The sequence below is a fragment of the Aedes aegypti genome, chromosome 2 (genome assembly GCF_002204515.2).
Source record: "Aedes aegypti strain LVP_AGWG chromosome 2, AaegL5.0 Primary Assembly, whole genome shotgun sequence".
Lineage (NCBI taxonomy): Eukaryota > Metazoa > Arthropoda > Insecta > Diptera > Culicidae > Aedes > Aedes aegypti.
The window spans coordinates 449809512-449836985 of NC_035108.1; the positions used below are offsets into that span (position 1 = coordinate 449809512).

Below are 27474 nucleotides of genomic sequence, written 5' to 3' on the forward strand. Positions count from 1 at the left end.
GGACACACTTTTGATCTTTGAAGCCCTCCACAATTACCAAAAAAGTCAGCGTACTTTTCACACAAACAATTCATTTTTTTATTTGGGGAATTATGCCTATCGTCCATTATGCCTAATGTCCATTATGCCAAACATCTATTATGCCAAACGTCCATTATGCCTATCGTATTTATGCCTATCGTACTTATGCCTAACGTCCTTATGCCTAACGTATTTATGCCTAATGTCGTGCACCCAAAAAAAACACTTTATCGCTACCGTTTCACAAATTTTTAGGTGTTATTTGACGTCTCTTCAAAGATGTCACACTATACACACTATTCCATATGTTCATAAAAGTATGAAGAGATTAGAGTTTTTGATATAATATAATATAATTCAAGTTTGAAATTAGGACCACAAATTTGTTCCAGTTACTCCTCTCTGCATCGCTGTAAACACATGGGTACCTACTAGAACAACGCGCTTACAAGTGGCTGATTGCCCCGATGAGGGATTGATAAAGTACAACAAGTGATTTGTAATGAAAGGGCAATCAATAAATATTGATAAAACTTGCAGCTGCTCGTGGTGTGAATCGACACGCTACTGAATCACGGGGAGAAAATGTTGAGAGTAGTGATTCGAAAACAGTGAAATAGCTTAGAGCTTTTGAAGTGATTCGAATGCGAGATTTTTGATATTTTGTTTCATCTATTCCCGCTTCCAGGCCTTCCCCAATAACTTATTATGCAACATTTCCCATCGCTAGAAAGATCAAAGTTCCAATTGCCGTAATCGCAGTAATTATCCTCGGCTTATTTCACCTTGACCAGGCAGCCGTTCCAACTGCTAATCATTTTAATCAACCGACAGCATTGAGTCCACTTACACCCACAATATCATTGACTATGGCCAACAAATCAAACGTGACCGTTGACTGATAATGAAATTGAAAACTGTCGGCTCGTTATCAATCTCTCCATCAGGAAGCGATTACAAGTTCAACCCGAAGCAACTTTCTTGAACTTTTGGGCACGCTTATCGCGTTGCGGCATCTAATCTCACCTGGACATAAAGGGGGCATAAAATTAAGGTGAAGATAAATCAAAACCACACCTCAAATTTTCAAGAGCACAATTCTGAAAATCCAGAAAATGGATCGAGCTGAAAATTTGATCAAATAATCAACACCAGCGAGTGACCAGTCGATCAAGTTTTCAGCTTGAAAGAGTGTCTGGTTCTCGAGAATTGTGCTCTTGAAGATTTGAGATGTGGATTCGATTTGTCTTCACCTCAACCTGTACTGCCGTAATATCTCCCCTGCAGCGTTGAACCCTCGATATTCGGTGCAAAGTTTGCTCTTCGGTGCGCTCTGTTACGCAAAGCGCATCCATGCAATTTGTTGCGCTTAGAGTTCGTCGGATTAAATGGATTCTTCGGGCTTCGCGGTTGTCTCGTTGTCGATCCGGGTTTCCCATTGATTTTATCATTTCAAGCAAAGACTTAGTATTTTTATTCATACTTTTGCGTGAGTAAAACGTTCCAGGTTTAAAAATATCATTTTCTTAAATCGGCACCGCTTCGAGGCGATAAGGTTATTCCAGACGTGCATGCCTATTTCTTATGTCAGCACTTTGGAATCATTATAAAACACGTGCCGAAACGATGCACAATTCGAAATCAACGAAGCTCGCGATGGTTGTAAATTGATCAATTCAAATGAACATCTGCCTCAACGGCGAATCAATTGCGACGGCTGTAATTCACGACAGTGAACGTGTGATAGCCATAGATGTGTTAATCACATCTGCACTACAGGGCTGACAAGCTGCTGATAGCTATATGTGTAGAATACAGTGTATCAACGATCGCCTGGTCAATGTCGCGAGCGTGATGAGCTGTTGGCGATCCGTTGTTAATCTTTGTTTGGTGGTGCTAAGAATTGCATGATTGTAATATATGCCAATGAATCAGCTGTCAATGATACGTAGTGCTTTTGCATTGTCGAAAGAAAATAACAAAGAGAATGCTTTAATATTTAGACATACTTTTTCTGCTCATGTGATATATTTAAAATCTTATCAGGGATAATACTATTTATCTCATATGAATCTGGCCGTGAGTATCTTCAAGAATATATCTTTGAGCTCGATTTGCAAAACTTTTTAAAACTGCTTTAAATTCGAACTAACTAACTTGCTTGAGATTCTTCCAAGAATCACGATTATGATTCGTCACCTAAGTAACATTTTAAGAATTATCACTGGCTGTTTTTATCACTATATCATTATGCCTATTTTTAGGAGTATCATCGTGCCTGCCACACGATATACATTCGAATGTAAAAATGACTACTCGGACAAAGAAAACTCTCAGTTAATAATTGTAATAAGAATAAGCTGAGAAGCAGGCTTTATACCACACTGAAAAAATAAAAAAAAATTTAAATGTAATGCGAACTGAAGACTCATGAAAATTTGAACTTTGACTTCGAATCATCTTCACCTTAACATTAACCTTTGGTCCTTTTTAACCAATTTCAAAATTCAAATCAATGTTAATTTGGAATGAAATAGCCTAGCAATTTGAAATGTTCTGATTTTTTTTTGTTTGGAGAAATTTTATTTTTGCTGAACAAAAGTTTTGAATGACCCCAAGAGGGGCTTCCATGAATATAGTTACAAATTGTGACTTAGGGTCGTTTTCGACCCAAAAATTCGAACTGTTCGCAAAATAGACCGATTTCAGTTCTGTTGGACTTGAATGAAAGGTACACATGTCTAGTTTCAGGAACCATCTGGGAGATCCAAGTAGCACTGGTAACAAATGCAATATTTTAGAAAATTATAACAAATTACATTGCCGTTGCATTTCAGATTAATTGTAGCATGTCTTATTATGACGATTTTTAATTTTGGTTACAACTTTATTGCAGTATAACTTACGCTTTGTTTACATTACTCAGATGAAGAGGTGAACAAATGAACAGGGTGATAAAATTAACACCTGAAATTTCAATGATTTTTATCACGCACGGACGATTTAGAGCATAAATTTAAGTTTTCTTCTTGATACGGAGATCGATGAAAACCAAGATTTTAGAAAACCACGTTAAAAAATTAGAACTGATGTAGTTTTAGGCACGGAGGTGAATGAATCGATGGTTATTCTGGTTCTTTTGGAGCACCGGAATGGCCGCCGTAATATGGGACCTCTAAGTGTTAGCATCGAAATAAGACATGCAACGGCTCAAGCTTCATGGTTTTGAATACCTGTTACTCTTCTAGTTCAATTATAGTTGAATGACTGCTTTGGTTCTTCTGGACCGCCGGAATAACCCAGGAATGACCACCGGAGATATCTGTATTGTGGGAAATTTTAGTGTTTGTACCAAAATTAGGCTGTTCAGTGGAATCGTGGTAGGTCATTTAGTATGAAGTCGTTTGGCATAAAGCCGTTTGGCATAAAGCCGTTTGGCATAATGGTTGTTTGGCATAATAAGTCTGAAACCAAGGATTACTTAAGATGACATTCGTTTTTACGTTTCTAATGTTAATTTTCCCTCTGACGAAATCAGGTTTATTTTGAAGTCAAGGGGGGTACTTTTTTCAACAATCATGCATACCGTCAAACGGGGTAACTTGCAACAATTTTCAACTTCAAAGCTATATGGATGAACATTTTGAGGACACAGATGAGATAAAAATCATCTGGTACCCTAATTGCCACGTAAAGAATAGCACACGGTATTAACTTTGTCAGTATTTGGTTTTCTGGGATCAGGAAAGACGAAATATATTCATTTTTAATGCTACCCTTGATGTGGGGTAACATGCAAAACACAGTGCTACCTAAAGTAAACTATTAAAAACTTTACTTGTATTGTGTTGTTATGATCATTTAATAATTGTTTGCAGTAAAAGCATGACAATAATCAGAAACAGGCTGCTCTACACTTAGAAAACTAATTATTATTGATTAAATCATGAGTAGTAAATCAATTCCCTTGAAAACTTCATTGGCATTGCATATGGTGTCCACAAGGGGAAATTTTAGCGTATCATAAATCTTAAAGTTATTGGAAAGCCATTGAAACGTTTTAATGCAACTTTTATACAAATACAATGGTATTTTAGGTTATACTTCACATAACTTATTTTTTATACATATTTAAATCAAAGCGACGTATCACAAAGCGTCTTAAAATGGTGTCTGTTGGTGTTTTAACATAACTTTCATCATATTTCATGTAGAACGTTCCCAGTGACAGATCTGCAAGTTAATTTTTATACAGGTTTTCAAAATTATTCATTATTTTCATGAAGAAAATAAAACCAAATCTAATAATAATGTGATTTATGTTAATTTCCTAATATTTAGTACCAAATGTATATTAAATTGATTGAGCTGCAAAAATTTCAATATTGCTCAACAAATGTACGTTAAATTTTGCCTTTCCATGTGTTTTTGATAACAAAAGGCAAGAAATATCAAACAATTGAGATCAAAATTGCTGTTGCAAGTTGCCCCACATGGATACTTAAAAAAGTTTTTGAATTTTCATAGTGTTTAACCATCAAAATGTCAAAACTTTTATATTATCAATTTGTACACTACTAAGTACTGTAACTGATAGTAAATGCCTCGAATGACATATTTATACCGTTTGTGTTGTACGAGGAACGTTTTTCAACATTAGTTTCATATAATACAACGTGTAATAAGATCTTCACCTCCAGCAAACCAACCAAAAAGGAAAAAATGCCTAAACCCTCGCCAAAATCTTCTGTTGTATATCTAAGGTCAATAAATGGCGGAATAAATTATAATAATTTAACTGAAGGCTGAACGAAACGACAATTCGGGAACATGTCGAAGTGTTGCAAGTTTCACCCCTGTTGCAAGTTACCCCGTTTGACGGTATTAGGAAAGTTATTGCCAATAATATTTTGTAATTTATCCAGAAATCATCCTTCTTCCAAACATTAATTTTTCTTTTGAATTGTGTTATTGGAATATGTTTTGCACTGAAGATTTTGAAATATTTAATATTTATTATTTACCCTTCTTTCAAACATTGGACGTTCTTTCTAAATATGATGTAACCAGAATTATGTGTATAAACACTGTTGATTCAAAATTTAAATTAATCTCACCTTCTTTTATACATAGGCTGTTCTTTGGAGCTATGTTTTCGTTTTCAACTGATATAAGGGCTGCAATCGATAACATTGCCTGCTTTTAAAAAATAGGCTATTCTTCATATTAATACTGTTATCAAAAGACACGGACGCTGTCGTCAGCTGCACATACTGTAACTTAACACTAGACAACACTGTACTACATTCCTGACGAAAAATTTCAATTGCTGCAGCGGGAATCGAGCCCACACCTCATGCGTTACACTACCTGATGGCACCAACCTCACGGCCACGAAGCCCACCAAGATAAAATTTAGTAAAGTTAAAGGTCAAACATTTCTTCATTTTGCTGTTTTATCAATAATTGCAAACCGTGCTGTTGGAATGATCATTACTTTAGAACCTGTTAATATATCAACATATTTTTTTTATTTTTCAAACACAAATATGCTGGGAAAATGTTATTTGAATTACAAATTTTCCCTTCTTTCGATCATAGACGGTGTTCGATTTACACTTCCAAAATTAAAATGATTATTGAATCAGTCAAACATTTTGACACAAATATATTTAGGTATATTTTTTTTGGTTGGTCATTCGAGTTCTGCCATGAGATTTTTTTTTGCGTTTAAACCTAAAATATTTCAAATTAATAATTATCTGCTCTCGCATATACGCTGTTTTTGCATTAAGCTGTATTAATTGATCTTTGAATTAAAGCTTTCAGTATTTTGCAAATAAATTTTCCCTTCTTTAACCAAGTAATTTTCATCAAGTGTTACGTCCCAACTAAAACAAAGCTTGATCCGCAGCGAAATGTTCTATGAGCATTTTGGTTCTTTAAAATACTTTATGTTCTGGGATGTAGAGAAAACTATTATTTCGAAATTATCTTCCAGCAGACCCGTCACGAGTTTAATTTAGTTATGCTCTTTAATGGCTTTGCAGTTCTCTGAAGTGTTATGGGCTCTTTGGTGTTCATCTTGGAAAAAAGCTTCATTCTAAATCACTCATGCTAAACGGCCGTTATGCCAAACGACTCTAGCCAAATGATAATTATGACAAACGGCTTTATGCCAAACAACTTTATGCCAAACGGGGTACAATCCAGTGGAATACCTATGAATAAATTATAACTGCTGTATCTGTCATTGATTTCGGAATTTGCAAAAGCAGTTTTTTCGTTCAAAATAATAAAAGAAACATTGAGGTCGTTTGGCATAAGGTCGTTTGGCATAAAGTCGTTTAGCATAATGACCGTTTGACATAATAGTCGTTTGGCATTGATTATTTGGTATATTGGTTTTAAACACTTATAAGATTGAAATACAGCATATTACTGGGTCAACCTGCTTCTAAGAAGGCTTACATCGGCATGTTTCATCTATAATATTATAGCAATATGAACGAAATTCGGCTGCGACATTTAAAGAAGATGTAGATTTTTTTTGTAGCGGAGGAGTATTCAAGCCCACTTATGTTATCCACCGGGACTGGTAGAAGGATACATTTATCCTGATTCAGATTGGGCTGTATGGCAGGATACACAAGCGCCCCATACTTTAAGAAAAGAAAGGAAATTAAACCAAAGAACTAGCAGTATTAAAAGAATGCAGTAAAAACTTATATAAAGAGGGGCCTCGAAATCCGTACACTTCGTACAAATAGTAGGCGTTTTGTATGAAGAGGATGGATTGAGATTTATTTAAAACAAAATTTTAGCAGCATCAATTTCTTACAGCATAATTCGAAAAAAACATCACATTTTAAACAGTCGACACCGTCTATTTTTCAGAGAAAAAAAAAGAAAAAGCATAACTCAAAGAAGCATTTCTTGTTTGAAAGAAAGGAAAATTTCTGCTTGAACATCAACAGTTTAATGTCAGAAAACTCTGCAACAACACCATTCCGCGGCTTCTAGATATTCGTCTTTCTTCACTAAAAACACCTTTTCAGTGATTATTGCGGAGATTCAAAAGTATTCTCGGTCTCTAACTTAACTTTTGAGGTTCTTCTTGAAGTTTCTCTTCAAAACCATTCAATAAATCTTTTACAAAATCTCTCCAAAATTCTTTAAGAATAACTTGAAAAATTCACCGTAAATATTACCCATCAGTTCCTGCAAAAAAAGGTATGACGAGGTGTTATTTAAAGGATTCCTCCTAATATTCCACAGACAATTAATCAGGATTCAATTGGAAAATAATTTTAAGCGATTTCTCAGAGAAGTTCAGAAGGATTTTTGAAAATTCGCTCAACTGGTTTACTAATAGATTTTGCAATTCGTTATTGAACTTAATAAATAAGTTATCAATAAAGCATTCTTTCAGGTTCAAGAAATGTTTCCTTTTCATTTTTCTTTGTATAAAAATCTATCCAATCTCCATTTTAACTTCAAAAATAACTCTGATATAACTTCACTAACCACTTCATATCCATTAGAGTGGTCAAAAAAAAAAAAGTTTTTGCTCCACACCGCTTATTCGATTCTAGATCAAATTCTGAGTGTCCTGCCAAAATTTGAGTTCATTTGGATCAAAACTGAGACTGCATAAGCCCTTCAAAGTTTGTATGGGAATTAGTATGGGAAAAGCAAGCATTTCATTCAAGCGGTCATAGTGTTTGTCCATGTGCTCTAGAGGGTTAGAGCTACGCAGATACTGTGAAATACATTTATCAGCTATAACTTTGCCGAAGACCGCATTCAAATCAGACGGCTCAGTAATTAGTAAATGATTTTTATCATATTGGAAATTCTTCAACAGTGCCTATTTATCTTCTGAACAGGCAACATTGGTGCTTCTGGCGCGAAAGATAGCACACACAAATCACAGCAAGGGTGCCGGTGCCATTAGTGGACTACAGAAGCTATAGAAAAAATATAACAAAATAACGAAAAGCCTTGACAGAGATATTTTGGCGTCAACAGAAAGATTTCAACCTCTACTAATAATACTGATAAAAATTAAAAAGAAAGATAAAACTATTTTTTGACATTGAATCGCTTGAGCCACTATTGGTACACGTGTTCCAGTAATTGTGCTAATGCTCCAGTAGTAGACGTTCGAGAGTGATACAAGGAATTTTGAACAAAATGGTAAATTTTTACATAGGTTTAACATTTTTCCCTCGGATGAAGCATAAAGATCATCTTTGGGACTTTTCTTCATTTTTATACATCCATTTTAAAAACTGCTTCCAACCGTTGATCCACTACTGGAACACGACGGCAACTATTGATGCAAGGGAGCAAATTTTTTGCGTAAACTTAATTATTTATATGACTTTTTGATAGAATAAAAAGCTGAAATTAGGCAAATCGACTAAACTAGAGGCGATCTATCCACCAAAAATAACACATGTCATTTTCATCGAAAAATGCACTTTTTATTCCATAGTCCAATCTACTGGTACATTGATACCGGGACCCTACTATGTTTCACTGCATATATCCAGTGATGCCTGTAGAGCAGCTCAATTATTACAGCCAAAGATTTTCAACTCATACAAAAATCAAAACAGCACAGCATGGACGTACGACAGCTACATAGGCAACACAGACAATCTAGTACTACACTACTCCGGCAAGTGTACAGGGGTTCGCAAATTATATTCTCATGTAACAGATTGCATGAAATGCTTGCTTTTCCCATACTAATTCCCAAACAAACTTTGAAGAGCTTGTGCAGTCTCAGTTTTCATCAAAATGAGCTCAAATTTTGAGAAGACATTTAGAATTTGATCTTGAATCGAATGAGCCTCGTGGAGCAAAAACGATTTTTTGAACCACTCTAATATCCATATCTGTGTCCGATTTGTATCAGATTTCCAGAGTAATACATACAAGAAAGTTTTGGTAGACCTTCTAAAGAAATTTGTTGGATAGTTTCAGCTTAAATTGAATTCGGAAAAAATACTTGATTCCTGTCTGAAAATTTAGGAACTCACCGTAAAATCTCTGAAACTTTGTTTATGAAATTTCTGTCGACAAAGCTCACAGAAAAGCTTGAGTGGTTTTTGTAGGATTAATTACAAAAATTTTTGTTCATTTTCGTTCGTTTTTTATAATGGGCAATGATGTTAAAGATGATGGGTTTTTTTTCTGAAGGTATTTGTTTCTTACATCTTAGAAAATGTTTTGCATGAGCTCCGAAGTTTCACAATACTATGGAGAACAGACTACATAATTTCCAAACAAACTTTTTAGAAGGGCTATTTTTTAATTATTGTGGTATAATATGTAGAAGTTTAACGGGAACATATTGGCGGCAATTTTTAAGAATATTGCCAAAGATATCAAATAATGAAATTTGTAATGTAAAATTTTACTGAATTTATATTTTGGATAAAATTTGCATTAATTTGAAAATTAGTTCCGGAATTTCTGATGAGCTTTCAAAGATCAGGAACCATACCTATAAGAACTTCGCAAATTTGAAACTTCTTGTTCCGATTGCTTATGGTGTTGTTTTTTGGAATATGAACAGTGAATATGGATTCTGCCAATAATTGATAAGATTCTTTCTAAATAAATGTTTTGAGAATGAAGCTTACAAATTTCCATTTGAATATTTTAAAAAATTCTTCCTTCCTTGTTATTTTGCACTATGTTTATCCACAGATTTCTTTACCGCTATGCTTATTTAAGGAGCAAAAGTATTCCTGGGGTTTTTCCGAAGCAAAAGTATTCAAAGTTTTCTTGTATAATCCGGGGACTTGAAGCAAAATATTCAGGAATAAAAAACCATAGACAAATTTCTGAAGTAATTTGTGATGTATTGAAGAAATATTTCTAAAGGACTTTCGATGAACTTCACGAAAAATTTATTAAAACTTTTTTTTTGGGAAAAAATTGAAGAAACTTACAGATAAATTTCTAGTAGAGCTTTCAATGAAATATCTCAGTCAATGATTTGAAAGAATCGATTAATTTTTGGAGGAATTGCGAGGGAAGCTTTGGGTTCGTGGAAGCAAATCGACGGAACGGTTGGTTCGACGAGGAGTGTCAGACGGTTTTGGACGAGAAGAATGCAGCGCGGGCGATGATGCTGCAGCAAGGCACCCGTCAAAACGTGGAACGATACAAACAGAAGCGAAGACAGCAAACCCATCTATTCCGGGATAAAAAGCGCCGCCTGGAAGAGTTGGAGTGCGAAGAGATGGAGCAGTTGTATCGTTCTCAAGAAACACGTAAGTTCTACAAGAAACTAAATGCATCCCGCAAAGGCTTTGTGCCGCGAGCCGAAATGTGCCGGGATAAGGATGGAGGTATCTTGACGGACGAACGTGAGGTGATTGAAAGGTGGAAGCAGCACTACGATGAACACCTAATCGGCGCAGAGGAGGAAGATCAAGACAGCAGGAGGAATGGCTTCATCAGTACGGCGAATGAGGTAGACGTGCCAACTCCCACAATAGGTGAAGTTAAGGATGCTATCAAACAGCTCAAGAACAACAAAGCAGCTGGAAAGGATGGTATTGGAGCGGAACTTATTAAAATGGGCCCGGACAGGTTGGCCACTTGTCTGCACCGATTGATAGCCAGGATCTGGGATACATAACAGCTACCGGAGGAGTGGAAGGAGGGAATAATATACCCAATATACAAAAATGGTGACAAGTTAGAATGTGAGAACTATCGAGCGATCACCATTCTTAATGCAGCCTATAAAGTGCTTTCCCAGATCATCTTCCGCCGTCTATCGCCACTGGCAAGCAGATTTGTTGGAAGTTATCAAGCCGGTTTTGTGGACGGGCAATTGACGACAGACCAAATCTTTATGTTGCGGCAGATCCTCCAAAAGTGTCGCGAATATCAAGTCCCTACGCACCACCTATTCATCGATTTCAAAGCGGCCTATGATACCATCGACCGCGAAGAGCTATGGAAGATCATGGACGAGAACGGTTTTCCCGGGAAACTGACTAGACTGATCAAAGCTACGATGGATAGTGTACAGTGCTGTGTGAAGATATCGGGTGCTTTATCGGACCCGTTTGAAATACGCAAAGGACTTCGACAAGGCGATGGTCTTTCCTGCCTCCTGTTCAATATTGCGCTAGAAGGTGTTATGAAACGGGCGGGCTTCAACATGCGGGGCACGATCTTCAATAAATCCAGCCAGTTCATTTGTTTCGCTGACGACGTGGACATTGTCGGAAGAACGTTCCAGGTGGTTGCTGAACAGTATACCAGGCTGAAACGTGAAGCAGATCGGGTTGGATTGAAGGTAAATACGTCGAAGACGAAATATCTGCTGGCTGGAGGAACCGAGCGCGATAGAGCTCGCATAGGCAGAAGCGTGACGATCGACGGGGATGAGTTCGAGGTGGTGGACGAATTCGTCTACCTCGGATCATTGATAACGTCGGATAACAACTGCAGCAGAGAAATTCGAAGACGTATCATCGCCGGAAGTCGTGCTTACTATGGACTCCACAAGACCTTGCGGTCTGGTAAACTTCACTTCCGTACTAAGTGTACCATGTACAAGACGTCCTCTACGGGCATGAGGCGTGGACAATGCTCGAAGAGGACCTGCAAGCGCTAGGAGTTTTTGAACGACGTGTGCTTAGGACGATCTTCGGCGGAGTATGTGAGAACGGCGTATGGAGGAGAAGAATGAACCACGAGCTTGCGCAACTCTACGGTGAACCCAGTATCACGAAAGTCGCCAAAGCTGGAAGCGTACGATGGGTGGGACACGTTGTGAGAATGCCGGACAATAATCCTGCAAAAATGGTGTTCAACTCAAATCCGGCCGGTACAAGACGAAGGGGAGCGCAACGAGCTAGGTGGTTTGACCAAGTGGAGCAGGATCTTGGAAGTGTGGGGCGATCGAGGAATTGGAGGTTAGCAGCCATGGACCGAGTTAGTTGGCGTAACATTGTGGCGCAGGTCATGTCTTGAAGGACGTAGCGCCAGCAAAAGTAAGTAAGTAAGCGAGGGAAGCTGTGTACTCTTGAAAGGAATTATTTAAGTTGAGTCTGTAATATTAGTTCGGGAAATTCATTGAGAAAACGGTAATCCTAAAATTCTTCAACTAATATCTAAGGGTGACCTTAAACATCAACTATTTAAAGAAAACAAAGTCAGGTTGACTCCTTGAAGAAATTTGTTATGAGTTAAGTCTTATTTATTGTTTTAGAAATCCCTTCAGTAATTTTTACAATTTTTCAATTGGATGTGTTATTGTATGGATTGTTTTACTCAATTTTCTATAAGAAAAATTTACGACACTGGTTACCTCAAGAAGTACCCCAGACAACCAGAATGTACATGTATCGAAATCACCTTTTGCATTATGCGATGCTTATATGTGCAAAGATTCCGTTTAAGATGTCGTCAAAAGGCTTTGTGCGTACAAAAGTGGAGGCGATATATGTGCATTATTTATATGATGAAAATAGACATACAATGCGAGTGTACAGATTTTATTACGAATAAATCTGTAACATTATACGACTTAGTTTATGATAACAAAGTTGATTTGACAGCTGCTACGGATTGATTCGATTTCCTTTGTGCGTGTATACGGAACGAAACAAAATGCACTGATGAACTCAGAAAAGAGCGTTTTATGCGAGAAAATTCATGAATCAAACGATTTCATTCACCATGTTATGCGGGTGTGATGTAATTCGCACAAGTTAACGACTTTTTACGTAAATTGTTATGCGACTTCTGGTTGTCTGGTCCTCCTCCAAATACATGGGGAATCATAATGCTGCCAACCAAATACATGAGAAATCAGCATATTGCTTTATGCTAAAACATTTGAAACGAAGAAAACCGAATTTCCAGGATATTGATGCTTCTTTGTACCATGGTATTTTTTTCAATGGAGATGTCGAAAAATTGCGCTTATCGCACACAACAACTAGCTGGTTCTAGAGAGAACGAATTGAGCGACATCCGGACGGTTAATCTCTCGGTTGTCGCGCGATTCACCGAAGTTACTACGCTGATGCTGTGTTCGACAAGCTAAGTTTTCCCACTATTGTAATACAAAATAAAAGAACATAACTACTAAAGAGTTTTTTTTTTTGTCAACAATGGTCATGTTAATTGATTCAGAAGTTTTTTTTAGGTTAAAATCACGTAACATTTTTTTTAATGTTTTTTATTAATTATCAACCATAATTCTAGAGGGTAGGGGTTTGTTGTCTGGATGGTTCTTGAGGAGGCCAGGCCCGCTGACCCCTCCCCCTGTTCCTACGCCAATGACAACAACATACCTTTTTCATCCCAAGTGCATCTAAGGACTTGCTCTTCGAGAGTAAGTTGAAAGTTTCATCTCTCATTCATTTGGATTGAAGTACAATTTTTACCAGTTCAGATCAATCACGGAGTAGCAAGTATATACACGTACAGTCAATCTATGCTATGCTGTGCTTAAGAGTTTAAATGTTAAAAATTTCGTTCATTAATTACAACATGTTGGTTTATATAACTAATCGAATGTGAATATTTTAACTCATGTGTTTCATACCCTAATCACACGCTATTCTTTTATATTATATATAATCATAATTAAAATATCCCATTTACTAATTTGTAAATTTTAATTATTTTCTCTTATCACATCCCATTGCAGATGACCACCACCAACAGCGAACTGCTGGGCCTTGCCTTCATGGCATTCTTCATCATCACCTTGTCCTCCACCGCCCGGTACTATTTCAAATTCTTCTGCTTCATCATCCTGTCGGTGGTATGTGCCGTGGGTCCAGTTCCGCTCATGCTTTTACGGCCACGAGACTACCGGAATGCCTTGTAAGTAATCCTTCCCGCCCGACTTGCAGAGAGAGTCAATTTCTATTGGAATACAAGACAATTACATCGGCTCCCCTTCCGAGGCCTAACGTCGTCGGTATGCAAATATAAATGATTCCCTACTGTGCTTGTGGGATAGGGTGTAACAGAAAAAATAAATATTCGAAATGTTATGTTGCTAAACCCTAGAATGAAGGATATTCTTATTTATAAAATATTTGTAGAACGAATCAACTTTCAAAAAATCGTTCCGAAATCGATTTGAAGATAATCAATGAGTGAAAGAATTACCTGTTGAATAAGGCTGCATCAATACATATACAAATATAAGTCATACGGTCATGGCGAGCGTTTGTAATGTATGGTAATAACTGATTATTATCTAATGGAAGTAGTACAAGACCACGCGGACGAAATAAATTATTTCTTTACATCGGTCTCATGAATCGAAAGGCTCAGCTTTGCTATGAAATCATTCCTTAGAAACTACTGAAAAGTTTTATTGATAAACATATCTTTCATTCTAGGGACTTTTCGAACATTTTTTTTCCTGGAACACCCTATCGTGGGGTTGTATTGCCAGATAATTAATGTAGTTTATTTCGAATTTGAGCAAACTAGCAAGGGCGACCTTCGGAACTCCGGGTAGGGACAATTTGCTTCATGAATTATTAGCCATAATGACGCACATGGCTACTCGCGCTGATCGCCTCTGTCGTCACTGCGCTTAGATTCGGGGAGCCTTTGTTCGCTGTTGGAACAAATTGCGTTCCGTCCATTCCTCCGTAACCACCCCCGAGACGTTATTATCGATAATGACAGTTTTATTTGCTTTCTTGCACTTGTCCGCCTGTATAGATTGCCCGCCTATCTCTGTACCAAGTTTGGGAAAATGCTTGGCGCCTCGTTCGAAGTTCGTGGCCGGGAAAACGTTAACCGGCAGCACGGAGGGGTTGTCCTAATGAATCACCAGAGTGCATTGGACTTGGTTGGTAAGTGTGCCTGTGTGTGTGAATTTGGGGAGGGAAATTGGCAATTAGCTTTGTTTTTCGGGGACTAAATTGAACTATCTGTGCGTTTTGTTTCTTTGTAGTGCTGGCCTATTTGTGGCCCATCGTAGGACGAGCAACGGTGGTGGCGAAGCGGGAGGTCCTGTATATGTTCCCATTTGGATTGGCCTGTTGGCTGTGGGGAACTTTGTTCATCGATCGGAAAAATCAACGCTCAGCAAAGTCGGCAATCAATAACGAATCGAAGGCAATCAATGAAAAACAGGTGAGTTTTCTGATAATTTCAGGAAAGACGGGGTAATATAAATTCCATAAGGAGAAGAAGAATTTCATCTATGAATGTCATCGAAAACGTTATTCTAATTGGATTTGCACGGAAGTCACACAAATAAGATTGCATTTAGTAAAATTATTTCTGGTTGGAGGCAATCATATATAAGAAATTAAATTTAAAAGAAATTCAGCAAAAGCAGACGATTTTCGAAACTGCAGCTGCAAAACGCCACCCCAATTCCAAACTGTTTTTTTTTTGCTATTTATCAACAATGTGTACTACAGATATATCGCAGAAAATATTCGAATTTGCTCAAAAATACCTTTTATCTTGGGGATATTTCGGTGAAACGTTTTCCCCTGACGGCACATTTTACACCCATTTTAATACCCAAAACAAGAGTATACGCATATACTCGTTAAAAACAAAGAAAATGTAAGTTTCAGTTTTTTCTGCTATCTCCTCTACGTCCGCAAGACGATACTGTTTCAATTCAGAATTCCTCACTGTCAACTAGCTTCTAATTCTACATCCGAATTCGACTCAATGCGGTTCATTAAACGAATGCAGATCCAGAACCTAGTTGACTTAGTCATAGAGAAATTTAGAGCAATTGAATAAATGACGTATGGATGCAATCCAATATCAACTTAATAAGCCCAAAACAGTACTGAAAAGGGTGGTAGGTCATTTGGCATAAAGTCGTTTGGCATAGAGCCGTTTGGCATAAGGTCGTTTGGCATAATGGTCATTTGGCATAAAGTCGTTTGGCATAATGGTTGTTTGGCATAGAGTAAGGTGGGGCAAAAGTTCGACCTTAGTGGTATAATCAAAGTTTCCAGGAAAACAATAGCAGTTAAAACAAAACAAACACCATACAGTGAATCTTCAACATATTGGCTATAATTTTGCTGAACAAACTTGTGTCAAGATATTTACCCATTTTTAGTTATAACAGTTTCAAAGTTGATTGTCTTATTCGAACTTTTGCCCCACCGGTGGGGCAAGAGTTCGAATCTAGTGTGGGGCAAAAGTTCGCTGGCTAAAACACAAAATATCGATCCTTTTATGACAGGCATACTTTAAACCAGTTGTAAACAAAAGTTTGACGAAAAATACACACTAAATTTTCATCAAAAAATTGCCCAAAACCGGGTTAATTGTAATATACTCAAAAATAGCAGTTTTTCGCAAAACTAAGTGGAAATGTAAAATTTTGGTGACATTTTTCACACGATCAGACAAATTTAACTAAATTTGAAGATAATATGTGGATTTTAGGCAATTTGCTAATTTTTCCGTGATTTTATACATGGGTCGAACTTTTGCCCCGCTGATTCGAACTTTTGCCCCACTATGGGCCAAAAATTGTTTTCAAGCATTTATGCAAAAACTAATACACCTCAAAGCAACCTTATGATAGGTCTAGAAACGCCCTTACATAAAATATTGATAAAGATTTTATCTTCAATTGGTTCCATGCTACGAAAGTTTGTCCAAAAATTACAATATTCACGTCGAAAAACTACAAATAGCCATAACTTTTCCAAATCTCAATCATTTTTTATGATATTTATATTGAAAGTCTCTTACTTGAATAGTATTCAAACCACCATGACATTTATAAGATTTGTTTTGAATTGAGCTAGAAATCTTAAAAAGAAACTCTTACCCCACTCGAACTTTTGCCCCACTTTACTCTAATGGTCGTTTGGCATAATAGTCGTTTGGCATAATGAGTCTGAAACCAAAAATCTCTTAAGATGACATTCGTTTTTATGTTTCAATTGAATCTTTCTGATGACATCAGGCTTGTTGAAGGGTCAATTGATACAAAATGTCACTTTATTCAACAATCATATGCTCTTGAATAAACTAGAGCATATTAGGAATGTTATCGCCAATAGTATTTTATCATTTATCCAGAAATTACCCTTCTTTCAAATATTAATTCTTTTTTTGAGTTCCGCTATTGGAATAGATTTTTGCACAGAAGATTTTGATATATTAGGCACAAATTTACCCTACCTTCAAACATTTTTTTTTCTAAATATGATGTAACCATAATTATAGGTATGATTTCAAATTTAAAGAAATTTCACCTTCTTATATACATTGGCTATTCTTTGGAGCTATATTTTTTAGATAGTTTTTTGCTTCCATCTGACAAAAGGGCGGCCATGGATAACATTAATCTACTCAAGTTATCAGCGAAACAAGAAAGCGATTACTGCAGTTACTTCGATGTTTTTTTTTCCCAGAATGTCGGTACCCCGAATACCAGTTCCCAGAATATCCCGCTTTCCCGAATAGCCCACTTTCCCGAAAAATTTGTGGTACTCATAATTGTCGTTACTTCTTATATTTCAGGGTGGTGAACGAACCGGCCATCTGATATGCACCCTTCTTTATTTAATTGGCGGTTCTTTCGAGTTTAACCGTCCTCAGCATTTTTGCCAACATGTGTATAGCCGAAAATGACAGAATACCTCCTTCTTTTGATTGCTCATCGTTTTTTCTCGTTTACCATCCAGCCACTGAAGGCTTTTATAGCACCTATTTAAACTGCACCACTTTTTGGGAGAAAGGGAACCGGCATTCAGGGAAAAGTAGCAAAATCACTTCGATGATTCTGAACGCAATTATAATTCATTTTATTATGCCGCAATATTTTTTGGCGTCCAATCTTCTATTGGTTTAATCATCAATTTTGCCTTCTTTTAATAATAGGCTGTTCTTTATATTTATACTGTTTTAAACCTTATTATTTAGTTAAGCAAATGTTAACCATTTTTATTTTTTGTTGTTTATCAATTCTTGCATTCATCATATTTTTTTTTTGCAAAATCTCCTTCTGAGATATGCTGGAAAAAAAATTATTTCAATCACAAATTTTTCCTTCTTTCGATAATAAACAGTGTTTTTGATGTACACTTTCAAAATTAAAATATATATTGAATCGTTCAAAAGTTTTACCACAATTTTTTTTTTAAATATGTGTTGTTTGTTTGAGTTATGTTGTGAGAAGATATTTTGCGTTAGAGTCTAAAATATTTTAAACGAAACTCTCATATTTAGGCTATTTTTGCAGTGTGCTGAAATAATAGATCTATGGATAAGAGCTTTTAATATTTTGAAAATAAATTTTACCTTCTTTTACCAAGTAATTTTTATCAAGTGTTACGTCCAAACTGGGACAGAGCTGGATCTGCAGAGAAATATTCTATGCCCGTTCCCTTTAATATAACTGCAAACTTTCTTTGTCAATTTACTATGTTCAAATATGTGTATCGCAACAAGCTCAACAATACTCTATGTTCTGGGATGTTGAGAAAATCATTATTCGGAAAAAATCTTCCACCAGACCCGTCACAAGTTTTATTTAGTTGTGCTCTCTACAATGTTTGACATTCATAGCTTGGAATATCCCTGAGGTCGGTGGTGTTGATCTCGGTAAAAGCTTCAAAAATGCCGATATTCATTCTAAGTCAATCATTATGCCAAACGGCCATTATGCCAAATGACCATTATGCCAAATGGCCAATATGCCAAACGACCATTATGCCAAACGACTTTATGCCAAACGGCTTTATGCCAAACGACCTTATGCCAAACGACTTTATGCCAAACGGGGTACAATCACTGAAAAGTGCTACTTTTCGATAATCGAATCAGTGCAGAAAAGTAATCGTTATTGCGTTCATTTCCTTCATGAAATGTAGGCCGATATGCTATGGAATTGAAAAAAACAAACCAACTTGTTATTAGGGTGGTTGGTCATTTGGCATTAAGCCATGTGGAATAATGGTCGCTTGGCTAATAGTCTTTTAGCATAATGTGTATGTAATCAAGGATTTTGTTTGAACTCATGAATTCCGTTTCGTCTGGCATACGTTCCACATGGGAGCATTGGTCATCCCATTTTTCCACACGCTTTCATTTTCATATCTCTTATCACGGTAGAGATCACCGATCGGCAGTGAAGGAGTTAATGTCGCAACACCGACAGGTTCGAAGCACGTTCGAGGGAGTGAAGCAGTTCATCGCGAAATTCAAGCGTGACAAGCATGAGGCTCAAATGCACATACGAGTGGAAATCCTAGAGGAAGCGATGAAGATGTTTTATGGCCTGCGTCGGAAGATCGAAGCGTTCACGAAAGAATCTGATGAGATCTGATGAAGAAGTTGCTTTCAACCAAGGGTGATCCAGAAGAAATCAAGGCAAATCTGGAAGCGCTCGTTGGAAAGCGACAGTTAGAAAACAGCATGATCATCCAGCAAGCAGAAGACAGCTATCGTGAGCTGAAATCAACGCTACAGCTTCTCCGTGGCAAACCGTCCTCAGAAAGCTCCTCCGGTTCATCCGTTAGCTCTCAAGGAAGTTCAGCGGCTCGGTCCACAGTCAAGCTACTGGACCTCCGGTTAACCAGCTTCAATGGAAACATCCGTGACTGGGTGACATTTCGGGATATGTTTAGGAGTCTGATCCACCGCAAAACCCAGCTGACTGACATCGACAAGTTCATCTATCGCCGATCTTCACTCGCAGGAGAAGCTCTCCAAGAGGTTGACCCGATAGAGATAACAGCGGCGAATTGTCTCATCGCCTGGCGGCAACTGCAGAAGCGGTATGAGAATAAAAAGCCCATCGTCAAATCTCATATCGATTTCGCAGTTGAGCCGTTGAAACGGGAGAGTTGCTCTAGACTGGATTCAGCAACGCTTCGAATCTGGGAAACAGATCATGCCTCGACTGAGGTGCTCTTCGTAGAGCTGATGCGCAAGTATTGTGCTATCCTGCAGTCGATAGTACCAGCGAAGTTTGCTCAAACCGAGTCGAAGAAGCTTAAGTTCACCGTGAGCCCCGCTCAGATTTCCATACCTGCAGCCAATCGGTGTCTTTTTTGCTCCGAAAAGATGCATTCAGCGTTCAACTGTCACAAGTTCATGGAGATGAAGATTCCTGAGCGGCACAAGAAATTGAAACGGCACGACTGTTGCCTTCGTAGCACATGATTAGAGTGTGTACGGCCTGTGTCTGCCGACACTGCCAAAGGAAGCATCATTCTCTCCTCAGTGTGAGAGAAGTTGTTCGACAAGACAACACTACGTGATGGAAATGGAAGATTTGTCGTCACCCTTCCTAAAAGAGAGCATATCATCAATCAATTTGGAGACTCCAAGGTCACCGCGCTGAAGAGACTCCACGGGATGGAGAGACGCTTCATCGGCAACGACATGCTGTGGAAACTTTACAACGACATTAGCGTGTGGTTGATGTTAGTGAATATGACAAGCTGCTCTACTATCTCCCACATGACGCTGTTCTCAAACTCGAAAGCACGGCAACAAAGCTACGTGTTGTGCTCAACGCCTCCTGTCGAACGCTAACGGGAACATCCTTGAACGACGGATTAATGGTAGGACCTGTGGTGTAAGATGGCTTGTTCACCACCATTCTGCGTTTTCGCTGTTCGTGTTAGTCGATCACTAAAATTTACCGGATGGTCAAGCTAGCAGGAGCCGATCATCCCCTCCAGCGGATTCTATTGAGAGATTTGCCTGACCGGCCTGTTAAGACGTACGAATTGCAAACGGTCACGTAAGTCACGGCCGCAGCACCATATGTTGCAACCAGGTGCCTCCAATGGCAGCTGCAACCCAAGCAGCACAGTTTGTTGCAACTCAAGAATAAAATTATCTCTTGAAACTATTCAGAGTCGTCAATTGGTGAAAATATGACTAACAGTTGCACTGAGAATAGCAACGCAAAAAGCGCAAGAGGTGGAGTCTGTTTGCAACATATTTAAGTTATATTGAAATTGCTTATTTGTTGCAAAATACTTAAAAGAAAAAAAAGAAAATAAAAACATGAACGAGAATCGAATTTCCGACCTCAAGATCACCAATCTTCTCCTTTACTCACTACTCCACAAGCTCTTCGAAAAATAGCTTCGCCAATGCACTATAAAAGCGACCACATGGCCCATTAATCAATGCTTATTGCTTATAACTTGACTGCACCCTTGGAAATACAAGTTCATTACTGACGAAATTAGGCCACGCCTGAAATAATCTAAACTTTTTGCAAAAACCTCCGCGCAACGCATGAGAAACATCTTTTAAACAAACAAACTGTTGCTAGACCATGTTTTCTTTGTGAGATGATACGTAGGGTGCGACTCAACCATATTGCAACTGGAATGAAACAAACAAACTTCTAACTGTCATACACGAAGTTTAGTGCAACTTTCTCGCAACTGGGATGAATCTTCTTGAGTTGTGAGTACGAGAACGAAAATTGAATGCAAGTTGCCGATGCTTTAAATGAAAGCAATTTGAAACATAACATTAAAACCGGAATTTTGGGAGAAGTTTCAAGAGTTTGTTTGAAATGTTACTGAAAACATCTTGATAAATTTGACTTTATTGCTATTTGCAAGGGACATATGCAGCAAATCTTGTCGTTTCAAAAATGTTGAACGTCAAACAAGGAGTAAAATGCCTGTTCATTGGAACGGCAATGAAACTTTATGAGCCTTGATATTGATATGCAACCGAACTAGAGCCAGGTAAGTTACAGATGCTTTTATTGATACGCGATTGAAACCATTTTTGAAAAGCATTTTTTTAGAAGATGTTTCGCGTGCTACTTGGGAAAAGTAGTCCGCAATGACTTTTACGTTGACGATTTGTTTACTGGTACAGGCAGTGTCGAAGATAGGAAAGCACTCTCCACTGATCTTATTTTGCTGACGAACTAAACAGGCTTCATGTTTAGCAAGTGGAACTCGAATAGTGCCCAGACAACCAGAATGTACGTATAACGAAATCACCTTTTGCGTTATGCGATGCTTCAATGTGCAAATTTTCACGCGAAAAGGCCTTACACGTAAAAAAATGGAGGTGATACATTTGCATATATTATGTATATGATGAAATTCGACATGCGATGCGATTGTATAGATATTATTGCGAACTGATCTGTAATCTTATGCAATCTTATTTATGATAACAAAGCTTATTTGGCAGCTTCTACGGATTGATTCGACTTACTATGTACGTGTATACGGAACCAAACTCACTAATGTACTCAGAAAATAACATTTTATGCGAGGTAACTCGCCGCTCAAACGATTTGCGTCAACGTTTTATGCGGATGTGATGTTATTTGTACAAATAAACGATTTTGCACTTTAATTCTTATGCGACTACTGGTTGTCTGGGTGCCTAGCTGTTGCCCACGATTCCAGCAGAGCTTCGAGACGAGCGCTCCAGCCTTGAACTCGATTCGTCGACGTCGGTTGTTAGAACTCTTGGACTCACTTGGGCACCTGCTATGGGCATTTTCAAGTTCGCTGTACCATGCTGCAGTTCAGAACCAACCATCACCAAGCGGGTTGTTCTTTCCGACACCGCCCGCATCTTCGATCCAATGGGCCTCATCAATCCGGTTACTGCCCAAGTGAAAATATATCTTCAGCAACTGTGGAAGCAGAAGTCAGATTGGGATGAGGCTTTATCTGAGAACTTCTAGGCCGTCTGAAACGAGTTTTGTTGGATGCTGGTGCGCTCGAGACTCTCTCGGGTTATAGAAGTTACAATTTGAGACAACTTTGTCGAAAATACGATTTTTCTGTTTCTTTTACTTTTTGATATATATTCCGTTGTTTGTGAATGACCTCTAAAAAATGTTTTTTACCATAACTTTTTTCCAAGATTTTTAACATTTTTTGTGCAGTTTTGCAGCTTCTCCAATCAACCTTGTGAGCTTCCCGGCAAAGATGTTCTCGTCCAGGATCTTCCATAGCTCTACGCGGTCGATACTATCGTATGCTGCCTTCTAATCGATGTAAAGGTGATGCGTAGGGACCTGGTTTTCACTACATTTTTTGAGGATTTGCCGTACAGTAAAGATCTGGTTCGTTGTCGGTTAGCCGTCAACCAAGCCGGTTTGATAACTCCCTACGAACTCGTTTACTACAGATGGCAAGCGACGGAAGATGATCTGGGATAATACTTTGTTGGCCGCATATAGAATATTGTTCGCTCGAGAGTTCTCACAATCTATGTCTCCTTTCTTGTAGGTGGGGCATATTACCCCTTCCTTCCACTCCTCCGTTAGCTGTTCTGTTTTCCAGATTATGCCTGTCAGCCAGTGTTGACAAATGGCCAGCCTCTCCGGGCCCATCTTCATGAGTCCAGCTCCGATACCATCCTTATCAGCAGCTTTATTGTTCTTGAGCTGGTGAATGACATTCTTAACCTCCCTTAAAGTGGGGGCTGGTTGGTTTCCATCGCTCGTAATAATGACGAAGGCGTTTCTTCCTTTGTCCCGACCGTCATTGCATGTGCTCTCAGTGCCATTTAGGTGTTCGTTGAAGTGCTGCTTCCACCTTTCGATCACCTCACATTGGTCCGTCAAAATGCTCCCATCCTTATTCTGCACATCTCGGCTCGCGGTACGAAGCCGTTGCGTGATGGCTTGAGCTTCTGACAGAACTTCCGTGTTTCTTGAGACCGACACAGCTGTTCCATCCCCTCGGACTCCGTCGCCTCCAGGTGGCATTTTTTCTCCCGAAAGAGGCGGATCTGCTGTTGTCGTTTCTGTCTATAACGTTCCACGTTCTGCCGGGTCCCTTGCTGCAGCATGACCGCCCGCGCTGCATTCTTCTCCTCCAGAATCTGCCTACATTCCTCGTTGATTCAATCAGTCCGTCGACTTCGTCCCACGTACCAGGCGTAGCACTCAGCTGCTTTGTTGATGGCTGCATTTATTATTCTTCAGCAGTCCACAAGAGAAGCTTCATCAATGCAGCCTCAAGGTGCTGCGCATATGCTGTTGCGACATCCGGTTGCTTAAGCCGCTCTAGGTCATACCGGAGCGGCCGTCGGTACTGTACATTGTTAACGACGAAGAGTGTTGGGCGCAGTTTAACCATAACCAGATAGTGGTCAAAGTCAATGTTAGCGCCACGATAGGTCCATCACTCAGAACGTGGTCGATTTGTGATTCTGTCTGCTGTGGTGATCTCCAGGTGTATCGGTATGGAAGGCTGTCCATCGGCGAGTATGCGTGTGCTCCCGATGAAGTTGAGAGGTGATTTACAACTCCACGTAGGGGGACTTACGGCTTCGGCACCATTCGACTATTATCGGCAACCAAATTTCAAACGCCAAATATACAGTATTTTTCTATCAAACCACATCAAAGGAAACATTCAGATGATTCTTTGTTCCGTCCGCATCCCGCTGGCGAGATTTCCGAGACTAAACAAACGATATCGCCGGAGATGTCATCAATTCAAATGAGCACGCCTCAAAATGCGACTGATTTTGAGCTGCTGAAGAGATTCACCAGCAGTTGTTATGGGAAAGTTGCCGAAGAGATTAAGGCTGCCGACAATAGTCACATTGACAAGGGATGTTCGCAGCGTTGTAAAAACGTTTCCAAAAGCATTTTGACAAGTCTGTCGGTGTGAATGGATAGAGGATTGAGCAACGCAACGAGAAAACTACAAAAGAAGCACGGCATCGGCTTAAGCTGTCGAGAATACGTAAGTTCCCCTACTTCCAATCGCTAGTGCTCTTACGTTGCTGTGGTCTTCACCGATTGGCCCGTATCGTATTCTCTCGTTAATTATTCGTTGCTTGATTTTTTTTTCGACTGGCTTGATACCAACCTCCTAGATTTCCGGAGGACAATTCCCCCCAAATGTTCGGAGGGCCATAGTGCACAGTTTAGCTTAGTCTTTCTCTGGCACTCGGATGACGATCAGCAGCCCCTGACATGGGGAAAAGCGCTGTTGTGAGCTGCTCCTAACATAAAATACAGACATTCCAGTTAAACAGAAGCGAACCCCCCCCCCCCTCTTCTCCAGAGGTTGCTCGTACCCCGGCCAGTACCACGAGGGATAAGAGTTGATGGGCAGGAGGCTAAGGACTACACAAAGGGAGTTAATATGAGAAATTGTATGAAAAACTTATATTAAAAACTTATCGCACAATCGAATTTTATTATACAATCTTCAATAAACAAATTTGCTAGAGAAACAAACCTATATTGAGCTATTTTTGTTTTAAGGTTTTTGAGGATGTTTTCAAGAGCATGCCTAAATAATAGCAAACTAATTGATGGATATCTCTTCCACTATTTGTTGGATTGAATTGCTGTGCTGAGAAAATATAATTGAATTTTCCATAAAAAAAATCTGTACAAAACATCTTTATATTTGCACAAATGCAAAAATGCTGTTGGTGTGGGCAACCATCGAATCACTACCAAAAAAGTTAAATTTTCCATATGAAGTGAATAGTATCAAAAAAAAAAAAATTGCGTGAAATATGTAAAATTACTTTTATGATCGATCAAGGGGAGTACTTGAGAGAAACTAACTGATGAATTTTCTTTACAGGCAAAAATCTTATTCTTCCCTGAAGGAACTCGGGGCGATGGTGATAGTCTACTGCCATTCAAGAAAGGTTCCTTCCACGTGGCAATCGAAGCCCAAGGCTACATTCAACCAGTGGTGATTTCCAAGTATCACTTCCTAAATTCTAAAGCAAAACTTTTCAATCGAGGTTTGTGCTACATTTATCAAACCAGCCCGTGTAAATACGATTTTAATACTGTTTACTCTTTCCAGGTCAGAACATCATTAAAATTTTGCCGGAAGTCTCCTGCGTCGGATTGACGAAAGACGATATGCCCCAACTGATGGACCGAGTTCAGAGAATGATGCAATCCGAGTACGAAGCTCTCAGTGATGAATCGCTGGCGATTAATAATCTCAGCAAGAGCCTTTGAATTCCACCGCCAATGGTACAAACACAAATTAAAAAAAAACGCACAAAAAGCTTGCTAAAAGGAAGCAAATGACTTTTGAGCTCTTGTTTTGGGTTTGGGTGTGGTGGTGCATTAATTTCAAGTAAACGCTGCTACCGCGAAAAGTGAAAAGAACGAAGCACCTTTTTAACCGTAGATTGAAGAAATGAAGAGGCTTTCTATCCTTTCCTCCCACCTAGTGCTTGAACCTTTGCACTTAGCAGCTACGAAACCACCCCTTTCCGACCCCAGAAGAGACTAGTTTTTAAGGAAAATTAGCACAAAAGCAAGAATGATTGCTCAACGAATTAATCTTCCCCGCCTGTCCGCACAAAAGGACCAACCACGTTTCATTATCCCTCGAGAAGGAATTTATCTATTAGGCTAGACGTAGTGGAAAGCTGCGAATCACTTTGTACGCGGGTTTTCCTGCAGTCCAGTTTTGGCGCTTAATTTCCTTTTTACTGTGAGTAGTTGCAGTTTAGGGTAAGCAGAAATTGTCTAAAACATCGTGTCTTAAACTTGCAATGGCCGAACGGGTAGTACTACAACTCCAATAGAATGTGAAGTATTTTGTTTTGTATGGATGGGTGAGATAGTATTGGGTGGAATCCCGTCGGATGTTCCTCTAATAGGAGTACTAAAATGTAGTGCAACAATTTTGAAATCGCTGCTTAACTGACTATTTAACTATTAAAGATGTGAGAGTATCTTGTGCGTGTAAATATGAGGCAAACAAAGTCGATAATATTCCTTAACAAAGCTACAATTATTTAGAGTGATGAGATTTTAGCAATAAACGATTATAATATATACATGTGATACTCGTTTAATAAAAATTCCTAATGTGAGTATGAACTTAGTAAATAAGATATCCATTTTTCATCCGAAATATCACATTCAGAGTGTCACCACTTGCAAAATTCGTAGACACATTCTTTAAGATTGCATTACCAGAATATATGAAAGTTATGACCAATTTTATGCAAAACATAAATCACCCGAATGGCTCGATACCGTTGTAGTCCGTGAGAGTTGCTGCTCTTGAATGCTCTCTCGTCACGTACCAAACGAGAGAGTGAATATCAACATTCATAGGGCCCTCCGAATGCGATGCGCCGCGAACTGATATGGATCACGAACTGTTTTACTCTCTGAATATGGTTCGATCGGCTTATTCCGATCCAAATCCAAACACTGCACACATCAGTCCAGAAATCATGATTTATCGTCAAAACATCATGACCTGACCCATCCTGTAAATCATGATTTGATCAGAATGCTTAAGGTGAAGTAGGCCGTCATTGGAATTTGTACTCGTCGTTGATGATTGTTGCTTAATCATGTTACAATTTCGATTTAAAGAGAATCAGTTGGTATTGCGCTGACGCATCTGAAAAATCATCAGCGTACTCTCTGCATGTCAGCGCATATAGTGATTCTTTTCCGGATGAATATGAACTATG

The 27474-nt window shown here is 38.6% G+C and overlaps 1 protein-coding gene across 12 annotated transcripts in view; it reads left to right on the top strand.

Moving 5' to 3' along the window:
- LOC5575522 (1-acyl-sn-glycerol-3-phosphate acyltransferase alpha) overlaps positions 1-26875 on the top strand; it is a 46788-nt gene extending 19913 nt beyond the window's left edge. For all 12 annotated transcript variants that reach the window (XM_021848028.1, XM_021848029.1, XM_021848031.1 and 9 more), the window contains 5 exons: positions 13721-13899; positions 14758-14891; positions 14993-15174; positions 25599-25764; positions 25830-26875. In XM_021848028.1, the coding sequence (XP_021703720.1) occupies positions 13721-13899; positions 14758-14891; positions 14993-15174; positions 25599-25764; positions 25830-25990 (822 nt within the window). In that variant the 3' untranslated portion in view covers positions 25991-26875. The remainder of the gene's footprint in view (positions 1-13720; positions 13900-14757; positions 14892-14992; positions 15175-25598; positions 25765-25829) is intronic.
- Positions 26876-27474: the final 599 nt, after the last annotated feature.